The sequence below is a fragment of the Dasypus novemcinctus genome, chromosome 21 (genome assembly GCF_030445035.2).
Source record: "Dasypus novemcinctus isolate mDasNov1 chromosome 21, mDasNov1.1.hap2, whole genome shotgun sequence".
Lineage (NCBI taxonomy): Eukaryota > Metazoa > Chordata > Mammalia > Cingulata > Dasypodidae > Dasypus > Dasypus novemcinctus.
The window spans coordinates 85,706,005-85,725,897 of record NC_080693.1 but is presented as its reverse complement, the minus strand read 5'-3'; the positions used below and the strand labels follow the sequence as shown (position 1 = coordinate 85,725,897).

Genomic DNA, 19,893 nt, shown 5'->3' with positions numbered 1-19,893 from the left:
GGGGCGCTCGCCATTGGCCGCGCGGGGCCGCTGGGCGGGGGCAGTGTGCGCCGCGGTGGGGCGGGGCCCGCCGGACGCTGAGGGGCGGGGCTCGCATGCGGGAGCACGTCATTGGCTACGCGTGGGGGCGGGGCCTCCAGGGGCTGGGGGCGGGGCCGTCGGGCGTACGGCTCAGGCCCTGGGGCGGCGGGCTCGGGTGAGGGACGGGGCGCGGGGTCGGCGGACAGGGCGACGAGGCGGGGCTCGGGCGACGGGGGCGCGCGGCACTGGACGCGCACGGACGAGCGGCGCTGGCGGCAGGACTGCGCGGCCGCGGCGGGGCGGGGCCTCCGGCCTCCGGGGGCGGGGCTCGGCGGGCGGGCGCTCGCCATTGGCTGCGCGCCGCAGGGCGAGGCCCGCGTGACCGCGGCGGCGGGCGCGGGGCGGGGCGCCGTGGCGGGGCGCCGTGGCGGGGCGGGCGGCGCGGGGCGGCTCGGAGCAGCCGCTGCGGGGCCATGATCCGCAACGGGCACGGGGCCGCGGGCGGCGCGGAGCCGCAGGGCCCGGCGGGGCGGCGCGCCGTGCGGGTGTGGTGCGACGGCTGGTGAGCGGGGCGCGGGCGGGCCGGGGCAGCGCGGGGCAGCGCGGGGCAGCGCGGGGCAGCGCGGGGCAGCGCGGGCGGCGGGCCGGGCAGGGCAGCGCGCCGCCGTTGAACGCCCAGCGGGGGCCGAGCGGGGCTCAGGACGCCGCCCCCGCTCCGCGGAGGGCCTGGCGGGAAAGCCGCGCGTGGCCCGGCTCCGTGGGCGACCCCAGCGAGCACCGAGGGCGCAGCCTGTCCCCGTCCGTCTCCCGATCCGTGTCTGCCGGGCTGCGGGCGGAGGAGCAGGGGTCCCCGGATTTGCCAGGCCACCAGGAGAGCCCTCGTTGCCTGGGGCCGCGCAGTGCGCACGGGGCCCATGGGTTTTTCTTCCGTGGCGATCCAGTGGGCCTTGTTGTAGGAAAGGCAGGGGTTGCCAGCCTTCGGAGGAAAACTAGCCTTTCCTGGGGACGGGTGGTCTCCGGTGTTCCTACCCGCCTTCACGTGATGGCAGCGCGGAGGGGACACTAGCTACTCAGGTAGCCCTGGGCCCCAAGGAGGGCACCTCGGGGACAAGGGAAGGTGGTGTGAGAGTGGACCAGAGCCTCCCAGCCGCAGCGACCTAGGCACACCCTCCGCGCAGGGCCAACACCCACTCCGCGCTGTGTTCCTCCAGGGCCAGCCTTGGCCAGAGTCCCCAGGTGGCCTTCCCTCACCCCTTTGCCCCGGCCTGGTGCCCTTTGATCCTGCCGTGCTGATCTGCTGGGCGTGGCGTGCCTGATGTCGGGGTGGCTGCGTGTACCGGCCCTGCTGATTGTGTTTCTTGCACTCTACCTCTTCACCTGGGAAGCCAGGGGCAGCTGTGCCCACAGCAGAGCCGGGGGCTGGCGTGCAGGCCCCTCAGCGTGCGACGCGGGCCTCAGGTGTGGTAGTTCAGCCGTAAGCAGCAGGCTTGGAGCCGGGGGTGGCGGTTCATCTCCAGAGCCTTGCTGTTTCTGGAGGCTGTGGGGTTAGGAGAAGACTCCCTAACTTTGTCTTTCGTTGGTTTTTTTCTAAAAAGCAAATCAGTTTTATTGAGGCATTTAAATAAAGCATTCATTTCATCCAGAGTGTACAGTCAGTGGTGTTTCATAATCCCACAGTTATGCACCGTCCCTTCAGCTACTACCTCGTTGGACTTCTTTGTTTCGTTTTGACCCCAGGGGCTGTTCTCTTATCTCCAGGGGTACCCAGTTCAACCTTTCCTTTCCCAAGCTAAGGACGGCTTATGGCAAAGCTCAGCGTGACCCTGGGCCTCCTGGCTGGGGGTGGGGTGGGGGTGGGGGCAGAGTGCAGTCGACTGTGTACCAGCTGGGGCCTGCCCTGTTCCCACGACTCGGGGCCTGCGCCAAGTGCTCAGGAGCCCTGCCCTCCCAAGGGGCGCCGGCAGGCCTCACGCTGTGCCCTTGGGCCCCAGAGACCAGCAACCTGGACAGCAGCCTCCAACTGCCCCCAAAAGCCAGGCCTGCTTGGGTCCAAGGGCCAGGCTTGCGTTCCCAAGGCGGCCCCCTCGGGGCTCCTCACGCCGCGGCGCTGGTGTGCGCTCAGGGCGTCCTGCACAGCTCAAGGACTCACCGGCTCTGCCTGTCCCCACAGCTACGACATGGTCCATTACGGCCACTCGAACCAGCTGCGGCAGGCACGGGCCATGGGGGACTACCTCATCGTGGGTGTGCACACTGACGGTGAGCCGCGGGCCGGCCCCCCTTGGCCACCTGGGCCCCCGTTGACTGAAAGCCTGCGGATTCCCAGGGGGAGGCAGGGCAAGCCCGGTGAGCCAGACACACCGCTCAGCCCCCGCCAGACCCCTGGCTGAGGGCCCTCAGCAGGGCAACCCACAGGCCGCCCTGGTCGTACCGCCCGCTCCCCGTTGGCCTTCTCAGCCGTCCACCCTTCAGGCCCGAGCTCGGCCTGGGGGACAGCAGGGGCTCCCCAACACGGTGGTCCCTGCACTTGTGGGTTGGGGACTTGGTAGGGACAGGTGGTCTGTGCCTGAGCCCCACGTGTGGTGACACACAGGGAGTAGGGGGCAGGAGCCCACGTCTGGGGGTGCTGGTGGCCTGGGCCTCCAGGGTCACCGTCCTGTGTCTCCCGGCCCTAGAGGAGATTGCCAAGCACAAGGGGCCCCCGGTGTTCACCCAGGAGGAGCGGTGCAGGATGGTGCAGGCCATCAAGTGGGTGGACGAGGTGGTGGCCGCCGCCCCCTACGTCACCACTCTGGAGACGCTGGACAAGTACGACTGCGACTTCTGCGTTCATGGCAGTGAGTGCCGCGGCCACGCCTCCACGGCCTCTGGGGAAGCGGCCAGGGGCCCCTGTGGGCAGACAGGGAGGCCGGTGGCGCCCCGGGCCCCGCCCTTGAGACCAAGGTGGCGCCGGGTCCTGGCGGTGAGCCCGCGCCCTGGGCGGGGCCGAGGGCCGAGCTTTCCACCACCGTGGCTTGAGAATCCCTGTTCTCGCGCACGCGCCGCCCCTTAGATGACATCACGCTGACCGTGGACGGCCGGGACACCTACGAAGAAGTGAAGCAGGCGGGGAGATACAGGTGGGCTGCCACCTGGCCGGTGTGTCCCCTCCCTGGGCCTGCCCTCGTCCTCTCACGGGGGGAGCCTGCGCCTCTCTTCCGACTGTCACCAACCCCAGGAGCCTGGCGCAGTGCCGCCCGGGAGCTCCCTGGGCAGAGGACACGCGCTGGGGGGAGCTCGGCGTCCCAGGGTGGAGTAGAGGCAGGGACCAGAGCCTTCACCCCGGGCCCCGGAGCCTGGCCTGCTGTCCGGCCCCGCAACGCGCCCCTTGTCCTCTCCCACCGTGCCCCCATCAGAGAGCACGGTGCCTGCCCGCCCCCCCACCGGCTCAAGGTCTCATCTGCTTGGGGCAAGCCGTGGCGCCTCTCCGAGTGCTGGCTGGTGTCCGGCGCAGCAAGGGCAGGAGGAGATGCCCAGGCCGTGCCCGCCTGGTGGGGGCTCGGTGGTCGCAGGGCATGCCCGGCAGGGTGGCCAGTCGCTCCTCAGGAGGTGCCAGCTGGGGGGGGAGCGAACCCTCAGCAGCCACTTCCGCCCCCAGAGAGTGCCAGCGCACCCATGGCGTGTCCACCACCGACCTCGTCGGCCGCATGCTGCTCGTCACCAAGGCGCACCACAGCGGCCAGGTCAGCAGCCCCAGTGGCCAGGGCGAGCCGGAGGGGAGGGCGGGGGGCCTCGAGCCAGTGGCCGCCTCGCCCACGGGGCGCCGGCTGGGGGTGCCAGCAGGGGGTGCCAGGCTGCTGCTCTGCCTGCGGGGGCCCCGGGACAGCTGCCCCGCCCTCAGCCAGGCGCCTGCCCCTTGCAGGAGATGTCCTCCGAGTACCGGCAATACGCAGACAGCTTCGGCAAGGTGGGGTGCCGTGTGGCCAGGCTGGGCCGAGGGCAGGCGGGCGGCGGGCAAGGCCGAGGACGAGCCAGGGCTGCTGCGGGGGGTGGTCTGGCCCTTTCCCCCCACTGCAGCCCCTCGCTGCACACCGCTGGGCAGACCCTCTTCTCCGAGGGCTCTTCCGGGGGTGACCAGATGGTGGCCTCAGGGTGCTGGCCTCGGGGCGTGTGCTGTGGCCCCTGGGCCGTGCACCTCCTCCCTCCAGGGCTGGCCGCAGGGGTACGGTGCTGCTGGCCCTGCCCTGCGCCCTCCAGGCGAGCAGGGGCCTTCGCAGGGCCCAGGCGGCACTGACTGGCCCTCGCCTCGGCTCACAGTGCCCGGGGGGCCGGAACCCCTGGACGGGGGTGTCCCAGTTCCTGCAGACATCCCAGAAGATCATCCAGTTTGCCTCCGGGAAGGAGCCCCAGCCGGGAGAGACCGTCATCTACGTGGCCGGCGCCTTCGACCTGTTCCGTGTCCGCCTCTGGGCTGCATGGGGCGTCGCCCCCTCTCCACACCTGGGGCTGCAGGGGCCTCCCTGGCTGCTGGGCTGGCCTGGGCTGGGGTGCCAGGCTCAGGGCGCAGGCGGTCGTGGGGCTGGGAGTGCCGGGTTGAGGGAGGGGCCCCGTGAGCAGTGTGCCCCCCCCCCCCGCTGTCACTTGTTTCTTAACTTGGGCCCAGACATCGGGCATGTGGACTTCCTAGAGAAGGTGCACGGGCTTGCGGAGAGGCCCTACGTCATCGCAGGCCTGCACTTCGACCAGGTCAGCCCTGCGTACTGCCCACGGGGGGCACGGGGCCGGGGTCGGGTGTGGGAGGACTGTGGCTGGGAGGACGGGGGAGGGAGCCGCCGCCACGGGGTCACCAGGCAGCCCACCCCCCCCCCCCGGCCCTAGGAGGTCAACCGCTACAAGGGCAAGAACTACCCCATCATGAACCTGCACGAGCGGACCCTGAGCGTGCTGGCCTGCCGGGTGAGTGGCCTGGAGCCCTGGCTGCCCCGGGACGTGCCTGGCGTGGCTGCCTGGCGGGAGGGGCCCGGGCTAGCCGCTTGCCCACTGTCCCCACAGTACGTGTCGGAGGTGGTGATCGGGGCCCCGTACGCGGTGACGGCAGAGCTCCTGGACCACTTCAAGGTGAGGCTTCGCCTTCGGGTGGAGTACGGGGGTCCCAGCAAGGGCCCGGGGCGGAGCGACTGCTGGCACAGTAGGCGCCCTGACTCCCGCTCTTGCAGGTGGACCTGGTGTGTCACGGGAAGACGGAGATCGTGCCCGACAAGGACGGCTCCGACCCCTACCAGGTGGGCCTGGGCCGGCCCTCGGGGCCCGGCGTGCACGGGGCAGCCTCGCGGGTGGCGAGGGCACGACCACCCACACGTGCGAGGAGCTGCTGGCGCCGGCGGGCGGGGTGTGGCGGCCCCCGGGCGCCGGCCGGGCCTCAGCTCCTCCCCTCCGGCCGCCAGGAGCCCAAGAGGAGGGGCATCTTCTGCCACACGGACAGCGGCAGTGACCTCACCACCGACCTCATCGTCCAGAGGATCATCCGGAACAGGCTCGCGTACGAGGCCCGGAACCAGAAGAAGGAGGCCAAGGAGCTAGCCTTCCTGGAGGCCACGCGGAGGCTGGGCAGTGGCCCGCAAGCGGGAGCTGACTGACCGCTGCCCGGCAGGGGGCGAGCGCCTCGGGCAGGGCCAGCGTGTGGGGGACACGGGAAGCCCCGCGTGGGAGGCTGCCCCCCTTTCCTGCAGGCTGCACGGGGGCGCCCGCAGGAGCGCGGCCCAGAAGCACCGGCACGGGGTGCCTGCAGCCTCAACAGGGCGGCCGGGCCAGCTCCCCGCTGCTCCCAGGACACCCCCCTGCAGGGGGCGGGGTGGGAGGAGCCTTCAGCCTGAACGTGGCGCGGAACAGCCGTGCAGGTGCTGCGCCCCCACTCGGCATCCAGGAGCCATGCCGCCCACCGGCCTGGCTGTGCTCTCCAGGACCTTCTCTTCTCTGGGTTGTATCTCCCCTGCCTGAGAGCACTCTCTAAAAGGGGGGTCTGCTGAATAAAGCCTGGGGGGACGTTACATCCAGTGCCACGCCCCACCCTGGGCCCTGCTCCCCACCAGCCCCCACGCAAGGGTACAGGCGAGAGGGCAGCCTGGCCGCACCCAAACCCCTGACCCAGGCTCAGGTGGTAGGAGAGGTAGAGAAGCAAGAGCGAGCCCGGCCCCTCACCCCAGCCCACTGCCTGCCTGGACAGCTCCTCCACAGAGCCACGTACCCCAAGTGGCCCATGGAGACCCCGGGGTGCCCCACACCCGAGTCGTGGAGCCTCTCCTGGGCCTGCAGGCTGCCGGCTCCCTGGGCACCGTCGGGTTGTCCCTGGGGATGTCTGGAGCTGCTCGATTGGCTTTGCTGGGGCACAAGCGAGGGCTGTGGCCCTTTCCCAGGCCCCGTGCCCTGGCTGCTCTGCCCTGCAGCCCCAAAGCCCAGATCAGGGATCCCCCAGGGCGTCCTTGCTCCCGCTTGTCCTCTCCTGTCATTTTGGTTTCACTTTTTCCCGTAGACTATTTAGAGCAGTTGTAGGTAGACAGAAAAAGTATACAAAAAGTGCAGCATTCCCACATTCACCCAGGTTTGCCCTAACGTGGCTCCTGTGCCGGCTGCAGCTCGAGGTTTCCCAGGGCTCATTGACCTGTGTGGTGGGAGCAGCTAGACCAGGCGATGCCCATTTGCCAGGTGCACAGTTCAGTGTACAAACACCCTCAGTTTACTGCCACGCGGGCTTCTCGCACCCGGGAGGTTTCAGGCAGGTGCAGCGAGGCCATGCCCTCCTCCCCTGCCGTGATCGGAGCTGGAGGGTGCAGCCAGAGACACGGGCATCCCCAGGGAGGCTGAGGCCCCGCGGCCTGCCCGGGCCCCCACGGCAGGGTCTCCACTGGGCAGGGCACAGGCTGCCGCCTGGCTCGGGAGGTGGGCGTAGGGCGCTGCGGCAGCAGGAGAGAGTGCAAGCCACAGGTGGGTATGGGACCTGCTGAGCCACGACGTGGGTCCAGCCCCTGTGGGGCCCCAAGACCCAGCTCTGTCAGCGGCTCAGACTGCCTGCACCAGGCTTCAGCCGCACGCTGGCCTCCCAGTACAGCCACCAACTGCCCCGAAGCAGAGCTGCCCGGGGAGGCCCTGGGTGTGGCGGCGGTGGGGGCCAGGAGCTGACCCGGGGCTTCTGGCAGGCGGCTAGCCTGGGGGAGGGGCCAGGGCCCTCGGGGCGTGGTGGACCGGGCAGTAGTGTGTGCCAGGAGAGCCCACGGCCCGCAGGAGTCCCCAGCAGGCCAGGACGCCTCAAGGACCCCATGAGCTCCGTGGCCCTTGTACAGCCGCAAGGCCTCTGGGAGGCTGTGGCCACAGAGGGGAAAGGGCCGCATCCCGGCTGCTCCTCGCTTGGGCAGTGGCCCTGGTCCACCCTGGTGCCCCCACCCCAGCCAGCCTAGAGGCTCCTTCCCTCCACCAGCTCTTCTGGCTGGAAGTGGCCCTCTGCTCAGCGTTGGGAGCTGGCTTTGGGGGGCCCAAGAGAGAACTGCCCCTTAAATGGAGTTCGGGCCTCAAAAAACCCTGGGTTCAAGGCAGAGCCGTGAGCTGGGATGCAGAGGCCAGGGTGATCAGAAGAAGCTTCTAGATGACAAACTCCTCAACTGAGTAGATTCGATTACGAGTGCGAATCGGGCTGGGGGCTGGGGGCTGGGCCCAGCGTCCACCAGGCAGGCTTGGGGAGACTCGCCCAAGAGAGGGTGATGGGGTCATGGTGCTTTGTAAGGAGAGGGGCTGGGGCGGCCTGTTCAGAGTTCTAGGCGTCCAGGGCCCAGGGGAGACCCGACAGTGTGGCCTGGTGGGCAGGCTCTCAGCAGGCCCGTCCTGAAGTCAGGGTGGGCACACTTGGCGGCCCAGGGGAGCACCATGGGCGGAGCCCCTTCCCCTGCTTTGTGGAGGGAAGGGGTGCTGCCGGGAACCCAGGGCCCCACCCCAACACCCAGGGGCCGGAAATCTCCAGGTTTGGAGGCTAGCCCGCGTCCCCCCTCCAGGGTGCCCTCCGCCGCCAAAGCGAGGCCCGCCGCGCTCATCACTTTATTCATTCAGTCGTGGGGAGGGGGCTGCGGGCAGCCGGGGCGCCCAGGGAATCCGAGGACAGCGGGCTCCGGGACTCGGGCTCAGGCGCAGTCGGCCGCGTCCAGCGACAGGAAGACATCCGCCTTGCACTGGAGCGCCCCGCGGCCGTCGGGGAGCCGCGCGCAGCTCTGCAGGTGCGGGGCCACGTCCTTGACGCACACGGCCTGGGGGGCGGGAGGGGGGCTGAGCGCGCCGCCCACGCACCGCATCCCACGCGCCCCCGGCCCCGCGCCCTCGACCCCGCCGCCGGCCGCTCGTCCCCAGCCCCGCGCCGCCCGCACTCACGAGGCCCCGCAGGCTGGGGCGCAGCTCAGGAAGGGTGCCGGCCCGGCCCGGGGGTCCCGCCCCGACGCGGGGCTCGGAGCGCCGCGCGTACGGGGACCTGCGGAGGCCGGACAGCAGCCCCGCGGCGCGGCCCACCGAGTAGTGACCGGAGCCCGCCGCCGGCTTGTACCACGCGAGGCCGCGCGGCGCCAGCAGCAGGCACAGCGCCAGTGCGGCGGCCGCCAGCGTCGCGGGCCGGGCCATCGGGACGCGAGCTGCGGGGCGGCTGCGAGCTGCGGGGCGGCTGCGAGCGCCCGGCCCGGGCAGCGCCTTATAGCGGCGGGGCCAGGGGCGGGGCCGGGGCGGGGCCGGGCACGCGGAGACCCCCTCGGGCCTCGCCACGGGCCGCAGCGGGACCGCGCGCCCCCTCGGGGCCCCTGGGCGTCCCCTGCCAGCGCAGTCACCCCTGTCCCTCGAGCTCGCCCCGGGGGAGCGACTCCCGCAGCCCTACAGGACGCTGACCCTGGGCGGTCTGCTCGGCCTGGCCCCGCGCCCAAGCCCGCGGCCGCACCGGGCCATGGTCTGTTGGGTCCCCGGGCGCGGGTCCTCGTTGTGGGCCTGGTTCAGGTCACGGCCGGGGCCTCAGGGTCCCGGGGCCCGCGAGGGCAGGGAAGGCCAGGCTGGAAGCGCCGGGCCTCAGGGTCCCGGGGCCCGCGAGGGCAGGGAAGGCCAGGCTGGAAGCGCCGGGGAGGTGTAAGATGGCCACTGCCTGGAGAGGCAGCGTTGCCTGGACACCCACTGCGCCCGGCGGGCTCCTGGGGACACAGGTGCTCAGGGCACTGCCAGCAGGCGGCCCACCGTGGTGGTCCCCATGAGGTGCCTGGGAGCACTCGGCACCGCAGGGTGTGGGGCCTGCCTGGGGTGGGGGGTGTGGGCAGCCACATCTCTTCTCCAGGGGGCCAGTGTCGCCTGAGAGGAGGACCCAGCTGGGAGCTGGGGGGACGGCTGGAGCCTGCAGGTGGGGGTCCAGGGTACGGCCTGCTGGGGAGCCTCTACCGGAGCAGCTGGCTGGGGGGGCAGAGAGGACGAGGGGCAGGAGAGAGAAGGGCAAGGGGTGACCCCTGGCCGGGGAGGGTGTGCCCCAGGGTCACTGGGTAACTCCAAACCCTTGCTGCTGGCCCTGCCCCAGCCCCACAGAGTCACACCCCCGGAGGCCACTGCCCCCCAGCATGCCCGTGAGGAGGTCTCCCCTGATGAGCCCTGAACACCCACTCCCAGCTTCCCAGCTCCCCCGCTGCACCCAGCACCCGGGCCCGTAGCTCAGGGCACCGAGGCCCACACCACCCTGGCCAAGGCTCTGAGGGGATCTGCCTGCAGGTGAGCTGGGCGCCCCTTGCCCCCACGTCGCCCAGGTATTGCAGACACCAGTGCAAGGGAGGGAGCATGTCCCCAGAGGCCTCCTGTCCTGTGGGTATGGTGAGAGAGGCCAGCGTCGGGCCACGAGGGCGGTTCTGCAAAGGAGGGAGCCCTGGATGGACGGTGCTCCCCAGTGGCCATCAGCCTGCACGCCCCAGAGCCCGCAGTCCTCCCTGAGCCCTCCCACGCTGGGACAGTGCCCGCCTGGACACGGGCCTGCGGAGGAGGAGGGGGCCTCAGCCCTGGGGGCCGGCCCCAGCCAGCGCCTCCGAGCCCAAGGGCTGGCAGCCTGTGCCCAAGCCCCTTCTCCGCCCGGCAGGCGGTGACTCAGGGGCCACACGATGTTTATTCATGAGTGTTTTCATATCAAAACATGCCGAGGCGGCGGCAGCAGGGCTCTCATAGTTTAATGAATTGTACTTATTGGATAAAAGTGTCAACAGTGTTATGGAGAAAACAAACGCAGCTCCAGTCCTCATTTCAACCCTGTCACAGCCTAGAGGCCTGTCCCCAGTAGGGACCGTGGCCATCTGGTCTCACCACGAGGAGAGGCTCAGGATTCCATGGCAAGGTGGGGAGGGGGCAGCCCTGGCACAGGACGGGGCGGGAGGGGGGCTCCAGGCGCAGGGCCGGGGGCTCCAGGTGCAGGGCTGGGGCATCCAGGCGCAGGGCAGGGGGCTCCAGGGGCAGGGCAGGGGTCCAGGTGCAGGGCGGGGGTCCAGGCGCAGGCTGGGCACCGTTGCTCACTCCTTGAACTTCCATTCCTGGCGGCACATGGGGCAGTGCTGCTGCACCTGCTGCGCGTTGAGCCACTTGAGGATGCAGTGCATGTGGAAGCAGTGCGAGCACTGGCCCCACACCAGCGGGCAGTCGTCTCCTGGCACCTTACCTGTGGGGGACACAGCGTCAGGAGGCCTGGCTGCCAGGCACCCTCCCAGCTCAGCCTTGCCGGAGGCCAGGCAGGTCCCACGAGCACACGACGAGCAGGAGCAGGTGTACCCTGGGCTGCCAGAGCTCCTTGAGCTTAGAGAAGGCAGAAACCAGGTGCATCCCCAGGAGTCCTCGCCCCCGGCCCTTTCCCCACAAAGGCCTGCAGAACCCAGGCATGCCCCTCCCCAGCGGCAGGGCCGCACAGGGGCCAGGAGGGCGCGCTGCAGCCTGGCCCACACTGCTGTGGCCCCCGGAGCAGGCGACGGTGTCCTCTGCCCTCGCAGTGCGTCCCAGCCCCGTGGCGCTCTTCCCCATCACGCGTGACGCCAAGCGAGGCCACGCCAATGCATCAGGGCGCCGGGCACAGGTACAGCCAAGGAGTGGTCTGTGCTTGGCTGAGGGGAGGAGGGACAGGGCCTTGGGTCCCAAAGGCTCCTTCCCCAGCCAGCAGCGATCCAGGGCCGTAGAAGGGCTGGGACGAGCGCGTACCCCCTCCGTCTCCTTCCGTTCCTCCAAGGGGCCCCTCAAAGGCCCGGGACAAACGCTCGGCTGCTGCTCGTGCAGCAAAGGCCGGGGTCAAGAGACCCAAGTGTCCCTGATTTCCCAGATTCCAGAACAGTCCACCAAACAGCTGGTGCCTGCAGGATACACCAGCACGGGCCTCACCCCAGCAGCCCTGGGCCAGGGTCACGACCTGGCAGCGAGGCTCCAAATCGCATGGCGAGCCCTGTCGCAGGGCCTTCTCCCCACGTCGCTGCCTCTGGAGGCCCTGCCTGTGTCCCTCTCCCTCAGAGCAGATCCTTCGTGACACCAACACAGGAGACCAGGGTGGCAGGGGCAAGGGGGCTCTGGCTGGCGCAGGGGTTCCAGTTTATAAACGTTTCGCGGTGCTGCGGGCAAGTCCGCACACTCTCTGCTGTCCCTGCGGCCACGGCGAGGGCCTGGGACCCGCTCCACCAGGACCAGTGAACTTGGAGTAAGCTGTCTTCCAGTCCTCAGACTTGACACCTCCTTGACGAAGGTAATGGGATACAGGGCAGAGCTGGCGGGGCACTCCTGCAGTCCCTAACAACCATGACCTCATATGACATCCCTCCCTTTGAAATGGCAGGAACTTCCCCTGCACTCCTGGCCGCTGCAGCCTCCCGGCCACCCCCTTCTGGACGAGGGTGTGGGGGCCACCCAGCCACCCAGAGCTTGCTGGGCCGGCCCTGCTCCTCCCAGGGGGCTGGACAGCCCGCACAGGCCGGATGCCTGGGGCTACGGTGTTCTCATAAAAATGTTACTCCCTTCGGAACAATTGTACGAGGAAACAGTCAGAAAACAAACTGAGAGGCCTTTAAGGACAGGGCGGGGAGCCCCGGCGGGATCGCCCCCCACAGGCCACTGCCCCTCAATTTCCCTGCTTGGAGTGGCTGCTCATGGGCTCTGCCAGTCGGGCAAGGGGGCCGAGGGTCAAGGGGGGAGGCCGGCGGTGCCCAGGCCCTCCCAGAGGCCTCGGTCTAGGGAAGGGCTGGGGAGGACCCAGGGCCAGGGTCCGAATCTCCTGATGCCGTGGGTGGGGTGGGGACGTCAGCCCTCCCCAGGAAAGGGGTTTGATTTGGCCCCTTTGCAGCGAGGCTCCCCAGGGCAGGGCTGGGAGGCCGAGGGTGGGTGGTCTGCGGCTGGACGCCTCTGGATGGCTCAGGGCCTCCGCGCTGTGTATGCAAGGCTCCTTGGAGGAACCTCTGGGTGGCCACACCCACAGGCTCCGTCCACACCCGCGGGCTCTGTCCACACCCGCAGGCTCCTGTCCACACCCACGGGCTCCTGTCCACACCCACAGGCTCCGTCCACACTCACGGGCTCTGTCCACACCCGCAGGCTCCTGTCCACACCCGCGGGCTCCTGTCCACACCCCCGGGCTCCTGTCCACACCCCCGGGCTCCTGTCCACACCCGCGGGCTCCGTCCACACCCGCGGGCTCCTGTCCACACCCGCGGGCTCCGTCCACACCCCCGGGCTCCTGTCCACACCCGCGGGCTCCGTCCACACCCCCGGGCTCCTGTCCACACCCGCGGGCTCCGTCCACACCCGTGGGCTCCTGTCCACACCCGCGGGCTCCGTCCACACCCACGGGCTCTGTTCACAGCTCACACCCGCAGGCTCCGTCCACACCCGCCGGCACTGCCAGAACCGCTGTGGTTTTGGAAGTTGGAAGTCCTCGCCTTCGGAGATGGCCTCCGAAGGGCCAGTTAGGGGGTGACTAAATGAAGTGAGGCTCCTTCCGACTCAATCAACGGCCTCCTGGCCTCGTCCTGCCACTGTGATTCATCAGGAGGTAGGAACCCCGGAAGGTCAAGGCTAGCGCGCAACCACCCGTTGCAGGTCACAGGGAAAGCCCTGTGAGGAGGCAATGGGGGTTCTCGGCCCTTCCCACACCCCACCTTCTTCTCAGGGTCCTTGCCCCCCCTGGCCAGAGCCCGAGCCTTGTCTCTGCTTTTTGTTATTTTGATCTGACTAAAGTCTAGATTCGCTGGTGGAAAGATGCTTTTGGCCTGAATCGAGCCGAGCATTTCCTCTTTACAGAACGTGCCAAGGACCCTGGAACAAGGCAAAAGACCCGCAGGAGGTGGACTCTGCCAGCAACACACCCCGTTTCTAAGAGGCAAAGAACTTGACAAAAGTAAGCACGGGGTCGGGCAAGGGTGGTACTAGATCCGGGGGACAAGCCGGAAGGGGGCTCCTGCCTGAGCCCACCCCCCTGGAAAGACCTCTGGGGGCAGCGGGGGAAGTCTGGACGAGATGACGCTAAGGGGCCCTTCTCCCGTTGGCAGATGCGATGCATGTTAAGTGAGAAGCTGCCTTTACCGTTAGCGTTGAAGGATTTGGTGCCGTGTCAGGGTGTTTGATTTATTTGAAAAGACTTCAGCAAATGTGCTAAAAGGTCACTTGTCTTATGCATGATTTTTCTGTAAACCGACACTTGTCTGATAAAGAAAAAGTCAACAGACTGCACACCTACAAAAGGTAAATTTTACACTATGTAAGTTAAACCTCAATTTAAGCCTGACTGAAAAATGTAAGTAAATAAATAAAGGCTAGTCAAGGTTAATCCCGTGGCCTGGACGGGGCATCCTTATGTCATTCCACTTTTTGTTCTTTTGAAACTTTCCATGTAAAAACCCTTAACAAACCAGCTTTGTCCTGTGACATTTCAGAGCCAAATGTGACTAACATTAAAAGGCAGCACTAGCTTTCCTTAAAGAACTTTTGACTGGATCGTCATACAAATGTGGGCTCTGCTTGCCTTTTTTTTCCTGCCGACTTTCCAGGCAAACAAAATGAAAAGCCACTGATCTCCCCCGGGCAGGTATCAGGCCACGCCCGAGCCAGGCAAGTGGGCAGAGCTGGAGAAGCCGAGCGAGGGGCACTCACAGTCGGGGCAGCAGCCGTTGAACGCCATCCGGCAGATGCCGCAGTTCTCGTCGTTGGCCACCCAGAGCCAAGTGGCCACTCCGTTCCAGCACTTGATCTTCACCTTCATGGCTGTGGGGACAGGGGGACCTGCTCAGTTCAGTCTGCACCACATTTAGGCTCCCAAGGAGCGCTTCCCTGAGCCAGGGTCCACCCTGCCCAAGGTCAAGGTCAAGAGGTTGGCTTTGCTGCACATTAGGGTATGTGGACACTTAGTTATCCCGGGAGATTCGCCGAAGGGTTTACTGGTTTCCACTCATGCACTGTCAACATGACGGATGACACCTTTACAAAGGACACGATCACCGACAAAGTGATCGTGGCTGGCCTGGGGTGACGGCTGGGGGTCCCAAAACCCACTCCTGTGACTTTTGCCCCCCAGAAAAAGAAATGAGACCTCTGAGCCGCCCGGGCCTTCCGGTTCCCGGCCGTACCTGCCCAGCAACACCTCTGGGCCCTGAAAGGAAAATGCCGGGGGGCGGGGGGCGGGGGGGGGGGGGGAAGGGAGGCATGCCCTTCTGGCGGAGACCCAGGCCGCGTAGCGGGCTCCTGGGGCCCAGCCCAGCCCCACCCCGGGGGCGGGGCGCGTGCCAGGCCCCGCCCCAGGCCCCGCCCCTAATGGTCGCCAGCCAATCTTCGGCGCCCTCGCATCCTGACCTAATCAAAAGCAGCGCGGCCCCGCCCCCAGTGCGGGGGAGGGGCGCGCAGGCTCCGCCCCCACCTCGCTCCCAACGGTCGCCGGCCAACCCCCGGCGCCCTCGCCCCACCCCCCCCGCGCAGTCCCGCCCCCGGCCCCGCCCCCAACGCCCGCCGGCCAATCCCCGAGTCGTCCCGGCCTAACCTAGTCCCGCGCGGGCAGCCCCTCGTCAGCGCGGCAGCTATAAGCGCGCCCCTTGGCCGCGGCCCGCACCGTCTGCCTCCCGCCGTCGAGCTGTGCAGCTGCTGCGCGCGCTCGGCGCCTCACCGCTCCTCCCGCTCTGCCGCAGCCAACCCGCGGCGGCTCCCAGCCCGCGACTCCGGAAGGCCCCGGCGGCGGCGGAAGTGACGCACAGGCGTACTGACGCGCGAGGCGAACCGAGCCCCGATTCCGCGCCCGCCATGGCCGACAAAATGGACATGTCTCTGGACGACATCATCAAGCTGAACCGCAGCCAGCGGGGAGGCCGCGGCGGGGGCCGTGGCCGCGGCCGGGCCGGCTCCCAGGGCGGCCGCGGCGGAGCGCAGGCGGCCGCGCGCGTGAGCCGAGGCGGCGGGCCCATCCGGAACCGGCCGGCCCTCGCCCGCGGCGCGGCGGGCGGCGGCGGCAGGAACCGGCCGGCGCCCTACAGCAGGGTGAGCGCGGGCGGCGGCCGGGGGCGGCCGGGGGCGGCCGGGGCGGGGGCCCGCGCCGAGCCCGGGCCTGGCGGGCGACGGGGTGCCGAGCGGAGCGGGCCGGCCCCGAGGCCCGGCCTCCGGGCCCCCGCGGGGGTGGCGGCGGGCGGCGCAGCCGCGCGGCCGGGTCCGGCCCCGGGAGGGGGCTGAGACCCTCGCCGGCCCTTTGTCTCGTCCGGGCGCTGGAGCCTCGTGGCGGCCGGGAGCGGAGGGGACGCTGGGCGCGGCCGCACCGGCGGCGGGAAGTTAGTTGAAGGGCACCGCGAAGTCGCGCGGAGGCGGCGGGACCGTGGGGGCCTCGGGAAGGGGAGGGCTGGAGGCCCCTTGCCCGCGATTTCCTCCCGGGGCCCGATGAGAGGGTCCTGGGGCGAGCCCCGAGGGCAAGGGAAAGCTCTGCAGTGAAACTCACGCTCTTTTTCTGTTCTTGTGGGTTTTTTTCTTTCAGCCCAAACAGCTTCCCGACAAGTGGCAACACGACCTCTTCGACAGCGGCTTTGGTGGTGGGGCCGGCGTGGAAACCGGTGGGAAACTGCTGGTGTCCAATCTGGATTTTGGAGTATCAGACGCTGATATTCAGGTGAGGAGCGGCCGCCTCTCTGTGAGTAGTTGACCCCGCGCAGGATCAGGATTGCCTGTGCTTGGGATGGGCCCTGAAGTCAGTTCCCACCTTAGGAAACTGAGCCTTCCCAGCTGCCCCAGGGCTAGCTAGGAGTATAGAGCCAAGACTTGTTGATAGTGGTCCGGGTAAGGGTCAGATTGGAGAGAAAAGTCAGAGGTTTGGAGCTTAGTCTTTGCAGAAATGTGTTCTTGGTGTTTGAAAACTCTCTGCCAGAGCTTCCTATTTCTAGCGGGGTACTTTGAGATGGGTTAGAGAGCACACAAGTTATATGCTGGTGATTAGGGGGTATTGCCGGTAGATTTAGGCTGCTTGCTTTTGTTTTGTTCCCATTTTAAATGATTTCTTGGAAGAAAAGAAATCCCCTACTTTAACTGACAAAGTGCAGAAGTAGGATCTTCTAGCTTTGTTTGCCTTGAACCCTTCTCAAGTGTGATTTGTGACCTGTTGGTCTTGCCACCAGCAGACACACACCCGCTGGCCGCTGCCCCCTAGTTTTGTCAGTGGCATGATTCTCAGACTCATCTTTGGTTGAAGCCTCTGGGTTTGTTTTTGTTTTTGTCTTTTTGTCTTTTTTTTTTTTTTTAATGGAATCCAAAGGAATTGAACCTTGTTTTTTGGTTAAGAAACAGACTTTTGGGGATCAGTCTTGGAGATGGCAGGTCAGGGCACTGGGCCTTCCTGGGTTGAACTTCCCAGAGCAGAGGGAGGACAGAGCAAGGCCGCTGAGCACTCACAGTGTCTCAACACTTTTTTTAAGGTGGTTTCTGGCATCCACTGGAAACCGCTTTTGGTGAACTCCACTTCCCGCTGTGTGCCTGCGGCCGGAGTAGCCCCACACTCTGGGTTCCCTCTCCAACTCCCAGCCTGCCTGAGGTCAGGGCAGTTTCCATGGCAGCGCTTGACTTCAGACTTTGCGGCAGGCTTGAGTAGGAGGAGAGGGAAAGGTGAGCCAGAATCTGCCTTTGGGGGAGGGGCTGGGCCAGGGCTCCTGAATCAACGGGCCCTTCGAGCTGTTCTGGAATGCTGGGCAGCTTCCCTTGCTCTGCGGTCTAGGCCTTCGCTGTTTCTTGGAAAAGTCCTTGGGAGAGGTGTAAACTTTCCTTTGTCAAAGCAGAAAGCAGCTTAATCTTGTGCCCTTCACTTGTGGGTTTTGCAACTTCCTTTCCCTGCACCGTGTTACAGATGTCAAGTCCCCCTCAGCTGGCAAGAGCTTTGGAAGTTGCTGTCCCGCCCGCCCCATCCCTTCCCCCAGCTCCCACTGCCCTGCCCCTTATTATACGTGGCTGCCTCCCAGGGAAACACCCCTAGAGCAGATGATACTTCCAGGGACTGTCCTTTGAAGACAACTTTGCTAATGACTCTGCTCTTTACAATTCCCAGGAACTCTTTGCTGAATTTGGAACTCTGAAGAAGGCAGCTGTGCACTATGACCGCTCTGGCCGGAGTTTAGGAACTGCAGATGTCCACTTTGAACGCAAGGCCGATGCCCTGAAGGCTATGAAACAGTACAACGGTGTCCCTTTGGATGGTGAGTTTGGGTTTGGGTCTACATGGCTCCGGGGCTGGTGCCTGCACCTGTGCAGTCTGGGGCTGGCACCTGTCCACGTAGGGATGTGGCTTAGCCCTGTGGCCAAGGACATTTGCATTTGCCCCTTTGTCTCTCTCTTCCCTCCTGCCCCTTCTCATGCTGCCCCTCACATCTGGACCAACCTCTTGTGAATCCCCATCCAGCAAGCTCCATCCCTTCCCTCCTCCAGCTCCTTCCGGAAGATTCACTTCTGGAGAGCCTTCTCAGAACTGCCATAGTACACCTCTGAGTGCGGGGCTGTAGTCTAGAGATAAAGGTACCGGTTCTCTTGTCAGGCCACCCCTCTGCCTGCCCACGAGTGTATGGACAGGATGCCCGACAGGTTAGCCCACCTGAGCTGGGCTGAAAGGACAGAGGAGGCCGTGGTGGGGTTGTTTATGTTGCCCCCTTGTTCTCACGGCCAATATTTCCAGGCCTTTCCCTCGTCGGAAGCCTTTGAGGTAGTGCCATGGCCCTTTCTGGTGTTTGCATGGAGTCAGAGTAGGGTGCCCTCAGGCTGGGTGTGAGCTCTCACCCGGAACCTGTGCTCGTGCTCCTTTCGTAGGCCGCCCCATGAACATCCAGCTCGTCACGTCACAGATCGATACGCAGCGAAGACCGACACAGAGGTGAGTTCTGGGCCCTGCCGCGGCGGGTTGGGCCTGTGGGGGTGGGCCTTGCCGAGGCCTAAGGCGGCCCCATCCTCCGTGTCAGCGTAAACAGAGGCGGGATGACTCGAAGCCGTGGCTCTGGAGGTTTTGGAGGTGGCGGTGGCGCTCGGAGAGGCACCCGCGGAGGTAGCCGGGGAAGAGGCAGAGGAGCCGGCAGGAGTTCCCGGCAGCAGCTTTCTGCGGAGGAGCTGGACGCCCAGCTGGACGCCTACAACGCCAGGGTGGGTCCAGGGGTGAGCCGCGGGCGGGGTGGCCGGGCCGAGGGAGGAGGGCTTGTTTCAAATGACTGCCTTTTCTGTTCTGTTCTGTTCCAGATGGACACCAGCTAAGCAGAGCTGCCGATCTGTGCGGAGCAGGACCCCAGCGGCTTGTCTCCGCTCCCCGCGGGAGGGGGCGGTGGAATGGGGCTGTGCAGCCATGTCGTTTCTTTTACGTTTTAAAATTGGATTTAAAAACTCATGTAAAGGTTTTTTTTCCCCCCCTTTTTTTTTTTTAATTCTGAAACAGAACTGTTTTGTACTGAGTTATTTTTGGGATAAATTTTACTGGTTGCTGTTGTGGAGAAGGTGGCGTTTTCACCTTTGCCATAATAAAATGGAAATGTGTGTAGAGTTGGAATGGTTTGACGGTGCCATCGTTGGGTCCTTATCTGGGCCGGAGGGCTGGGGTCTGCCCAGGTGGGAAGGAGGGGCAGCGGGAGCTGGGGCGGCGGGGCCTAGGGTCAGTACATGTTCCAGGACCGTGTCTGACCCGTCCCTGGCTCTGCTGCCCCCTAATTCCTCTCTCTTTAACTCGATAGGTGGGAGGACCCCCGAGCGGTAGCAGCCCTTTGCCTGGAGCCACCTGGTCATGCTGCACCTGCACCTGGAGGTGAGGGCAGGGGGCAAGCGCTCCTGTTGTTTCCATAGATTGCAGGTGGCCAGGTTGGAGTGTTCCGTTTCCTTCTTGTACTCAGGTTCTCAGCGAAACCTGGACTCAGCTATCTTTCTAACGTTTTAACGCAGGCTCGTTGGCCTCCCTGCTGTTTGCATCTTGCCAAGGAGCACGGCTAAGGGCGCTCCCTTTCCACGTGCATTTGGTAAGATGGCTGCTGGGAAGCCCGTGGAAGCTGCGGCCAACAGAAGGAAGGGGCGGCAGGCACACGTGGCCAGGAGCTTTCAGTAGGACAGGAGAACCCTGCTGGGAGGCTGGGAAACAGGCCACTGGGATGTCTGTCTCTAGGTCTCCCCAGCCCCCACTCCAGACAGTGCCGGGTGGAGGACTCTCAGGGCCCACCCTGTAGCTCACTGGCATGTGAAGAGCAAGCAGGGCAAGGAGAGAGGCATCTGCTGGGATTTGAGAATGGCAGCAGCCTGGGGAGGCCGGGGGTCCGGGTGGAGGGAGAGAGGATGCGGTCCTTAAGTCTTGTTCCTTCTGCGTCTTGCAGCCGGGCTGCCACCATCTGCTGGCTGAAGGGAGGCGGAGAAAGGGGGATT

General features: G+C 66.4%; 4 protein-coding genes across 5 annotated transcripts; 2 read left to right on the top strand and 2 right to left on the bottom strand.

Annotated features, from left to right (window-relative positions):
* Window positions 1–442: 442 nt before the first annotated feature.
* PCYT2 (phosphate cytidylyltransferase 2, ethanolamine) lies at window positions 443–6,047 on the top strand. Its single transcript, XM_058284913.2, has 12 exons — window positions 443–583; window positions 2,192–2,280; window positions 2,697–2,858; window positions 3,074–3,140; window positions 3,659–3,743; window positions 3,923–3,967; window positions 4,318–4,456; window positions 4,664–4,746; window positions 4,879–4,956; window positions 5,053–5,118; window positions 5,217–5,282; window positions 5,445–6,047. Exons 1-12 carry the CDS (start codon window positions 495–497, stop codon window positions 5,634–5,636), a joined length of 1,161 nt encoding a protein of 386 aa, XP_058140896.1. The 5' UTR covers window positions 443–494; the 3' UTR covers window positions 5,637–6,047.
* A 2,027-nt stretch (window positions 6,048–8,074) lies between these two features.
* On the bottom strand, window positions 8,075–8,652 carry NPB (neuropeptide B). Its single transcript, XM_058284912.1, has 2 exons — window positions 8,410–8,652; window positions 8,075–8,288 (listed from the first exon to the last, which is right to left on the bottom strand). Exons 1-2 carry the CDS (start codon window positions 8,650–8,652, stop codon window positions 8,166–8,168), a joined length of 366 nt encoding a protein of 121 aa, XP_058140895.1. The 3' UTR covers window positions 8,075–8,165.
* A 1,541-nt stretch (window positions 8,653–10,193) lies between these two features.
* On the bottom strand, window positions 10,194–15,178 carry ANAPC11 (anaphase promoting complex subunit 11). 2 transcript variants are annotated; one of them, XM_058284911.2, is made up of 4 exons: window positions 15,032–15,153; window positions 14,588–14,647; window positions 14,152–14,262; window positions 10,397–10,693 (listed from the first exon to the last, which is right to left on the bottom strand). In XM_058284911.2, the coding sequence occupies exons 3-4, from the start codon at window positions 14,258–14,260 to the stop codon at window positions 10,548–10,550; spliced, it is 255 nt and encodes an 84-aa protein (XP_058140894.1). In that variant the 5' UTR covers window positions 14,261–14,262; window positions 14,588–14,647; window positions 15,032–15,153; the 3' UTR covers window positions 10,397–10,547. The 2 variants fall into 2 exon arrangements, with proteins under 2 accessions (XP_058140893.1, XP_058140894.1); XM_058284910.2 differs by lacking the exon at window positions 14,588–14,647 and having other exon boundaries at window positions 10,194–10,693; window positions 15,032–15,178.
* Window positions 15,179–15,189: 11 nt separating this feature from the next.
* ALYREF (Aly/REF export factor) lies at window positions 15,190–19,036 on the top strand. Its single transcript, XM_058284909.2, has 6 exons — window positions 15,190–15,522; window positions 16,007–16,138; window positions 17,561–17,708; window positions 18,313–18,376; window positions 18,462–18,639; window positions 18,733–19,036. Exons 1-6 carry the CDS (start codon window positions 15,289–15,291, stop codon window positions 18,745–18,747), a joined length of 771 nt encoding a protein of 256 aa, XP_058140892.1. The 5' UTR covers window positions 15,190–15,288; the 3' UTR covers window positions 18,748–19,036.
* Window positions 19,037–19,893: the final 857 nt, after the last annotated feature.

Excerpts from the sequence above, each read along its gene's own strand:
- ALYREF (XM_058284909.2), top strand. The coding sequence starts at position 15,289 with ATGGCCGACAAAATGGACATGTCTCTGGACGACATCATCAAGCTGAAC. Across the intron at positions 15,523-16,006 it reads GGCCGGCGCCCTACAGCAGG|CCCAAACAGCTTCCCGACAA; the intron begins GTGAGCGCGGGC and ends TTTTTCTTTCAG. Across the intron at positions 18,377-18,461 it reads CAGCGAAGACCGACACAGAG|CGTAAACAGAGGCGGGATGA; the intron begins GTGAGTTCTGGG and ends CCTCCGTGTCAG.
- NPB (XM_058284912.1), bottom strand. The coding sequence starts at position 8,652 with ATGGCCCGGCCCGCGACGCTGGCGGCCGCCGCACTGGCGCTGTGCCTG. Across the intron at positions 8,289-8,409 it reads GCCCCAGCCTGCGGGGCCTC|GCCGTGTGCGTCAAGGACGT; the intron begins GTGAGTGCGGGC and ends CCCGCCCCCCAG.
- ANAPC11 (XM_058284910.2), bottom strand. The coding sequence starts at position 14,260 with ATGAAGGTGAAGATCAAGTGCTGGAACGGAGTGGCCACTTGGCTCTGG. Across the intron at positions 10,694-14,151 it reads CAACGGCTGCTGCCCCGACT|GTAAGGTGCCAGGAGACGAC; the intron begins GTGAGTGCCCCT and ends TGTCCCCCACAG.
- PCYT2 (XM_058284913.2), top strand. The coding sequence starts at position 495 with ATGATCCGCAACGGGCACGGGGCCGCGGGCGGCGCGGAGCCGCAGGGC. Across the intron at positions 3,141-3,658 it reads AAGCAGGCGGGGAGATACAG|AGAGTGCCAGCGCACCCATG; the intron begins GTGGGCTGCCAC and ends TTCCGCCCCCAG. Across the intron at positions 4,457-4,663 it reads CGGCGCCTTCGACCTGTTCC|ACATCGGGCATGTGGACTTC; the intron begins GTGTCCGCCTCT and ends ACTTGGGCCCAG.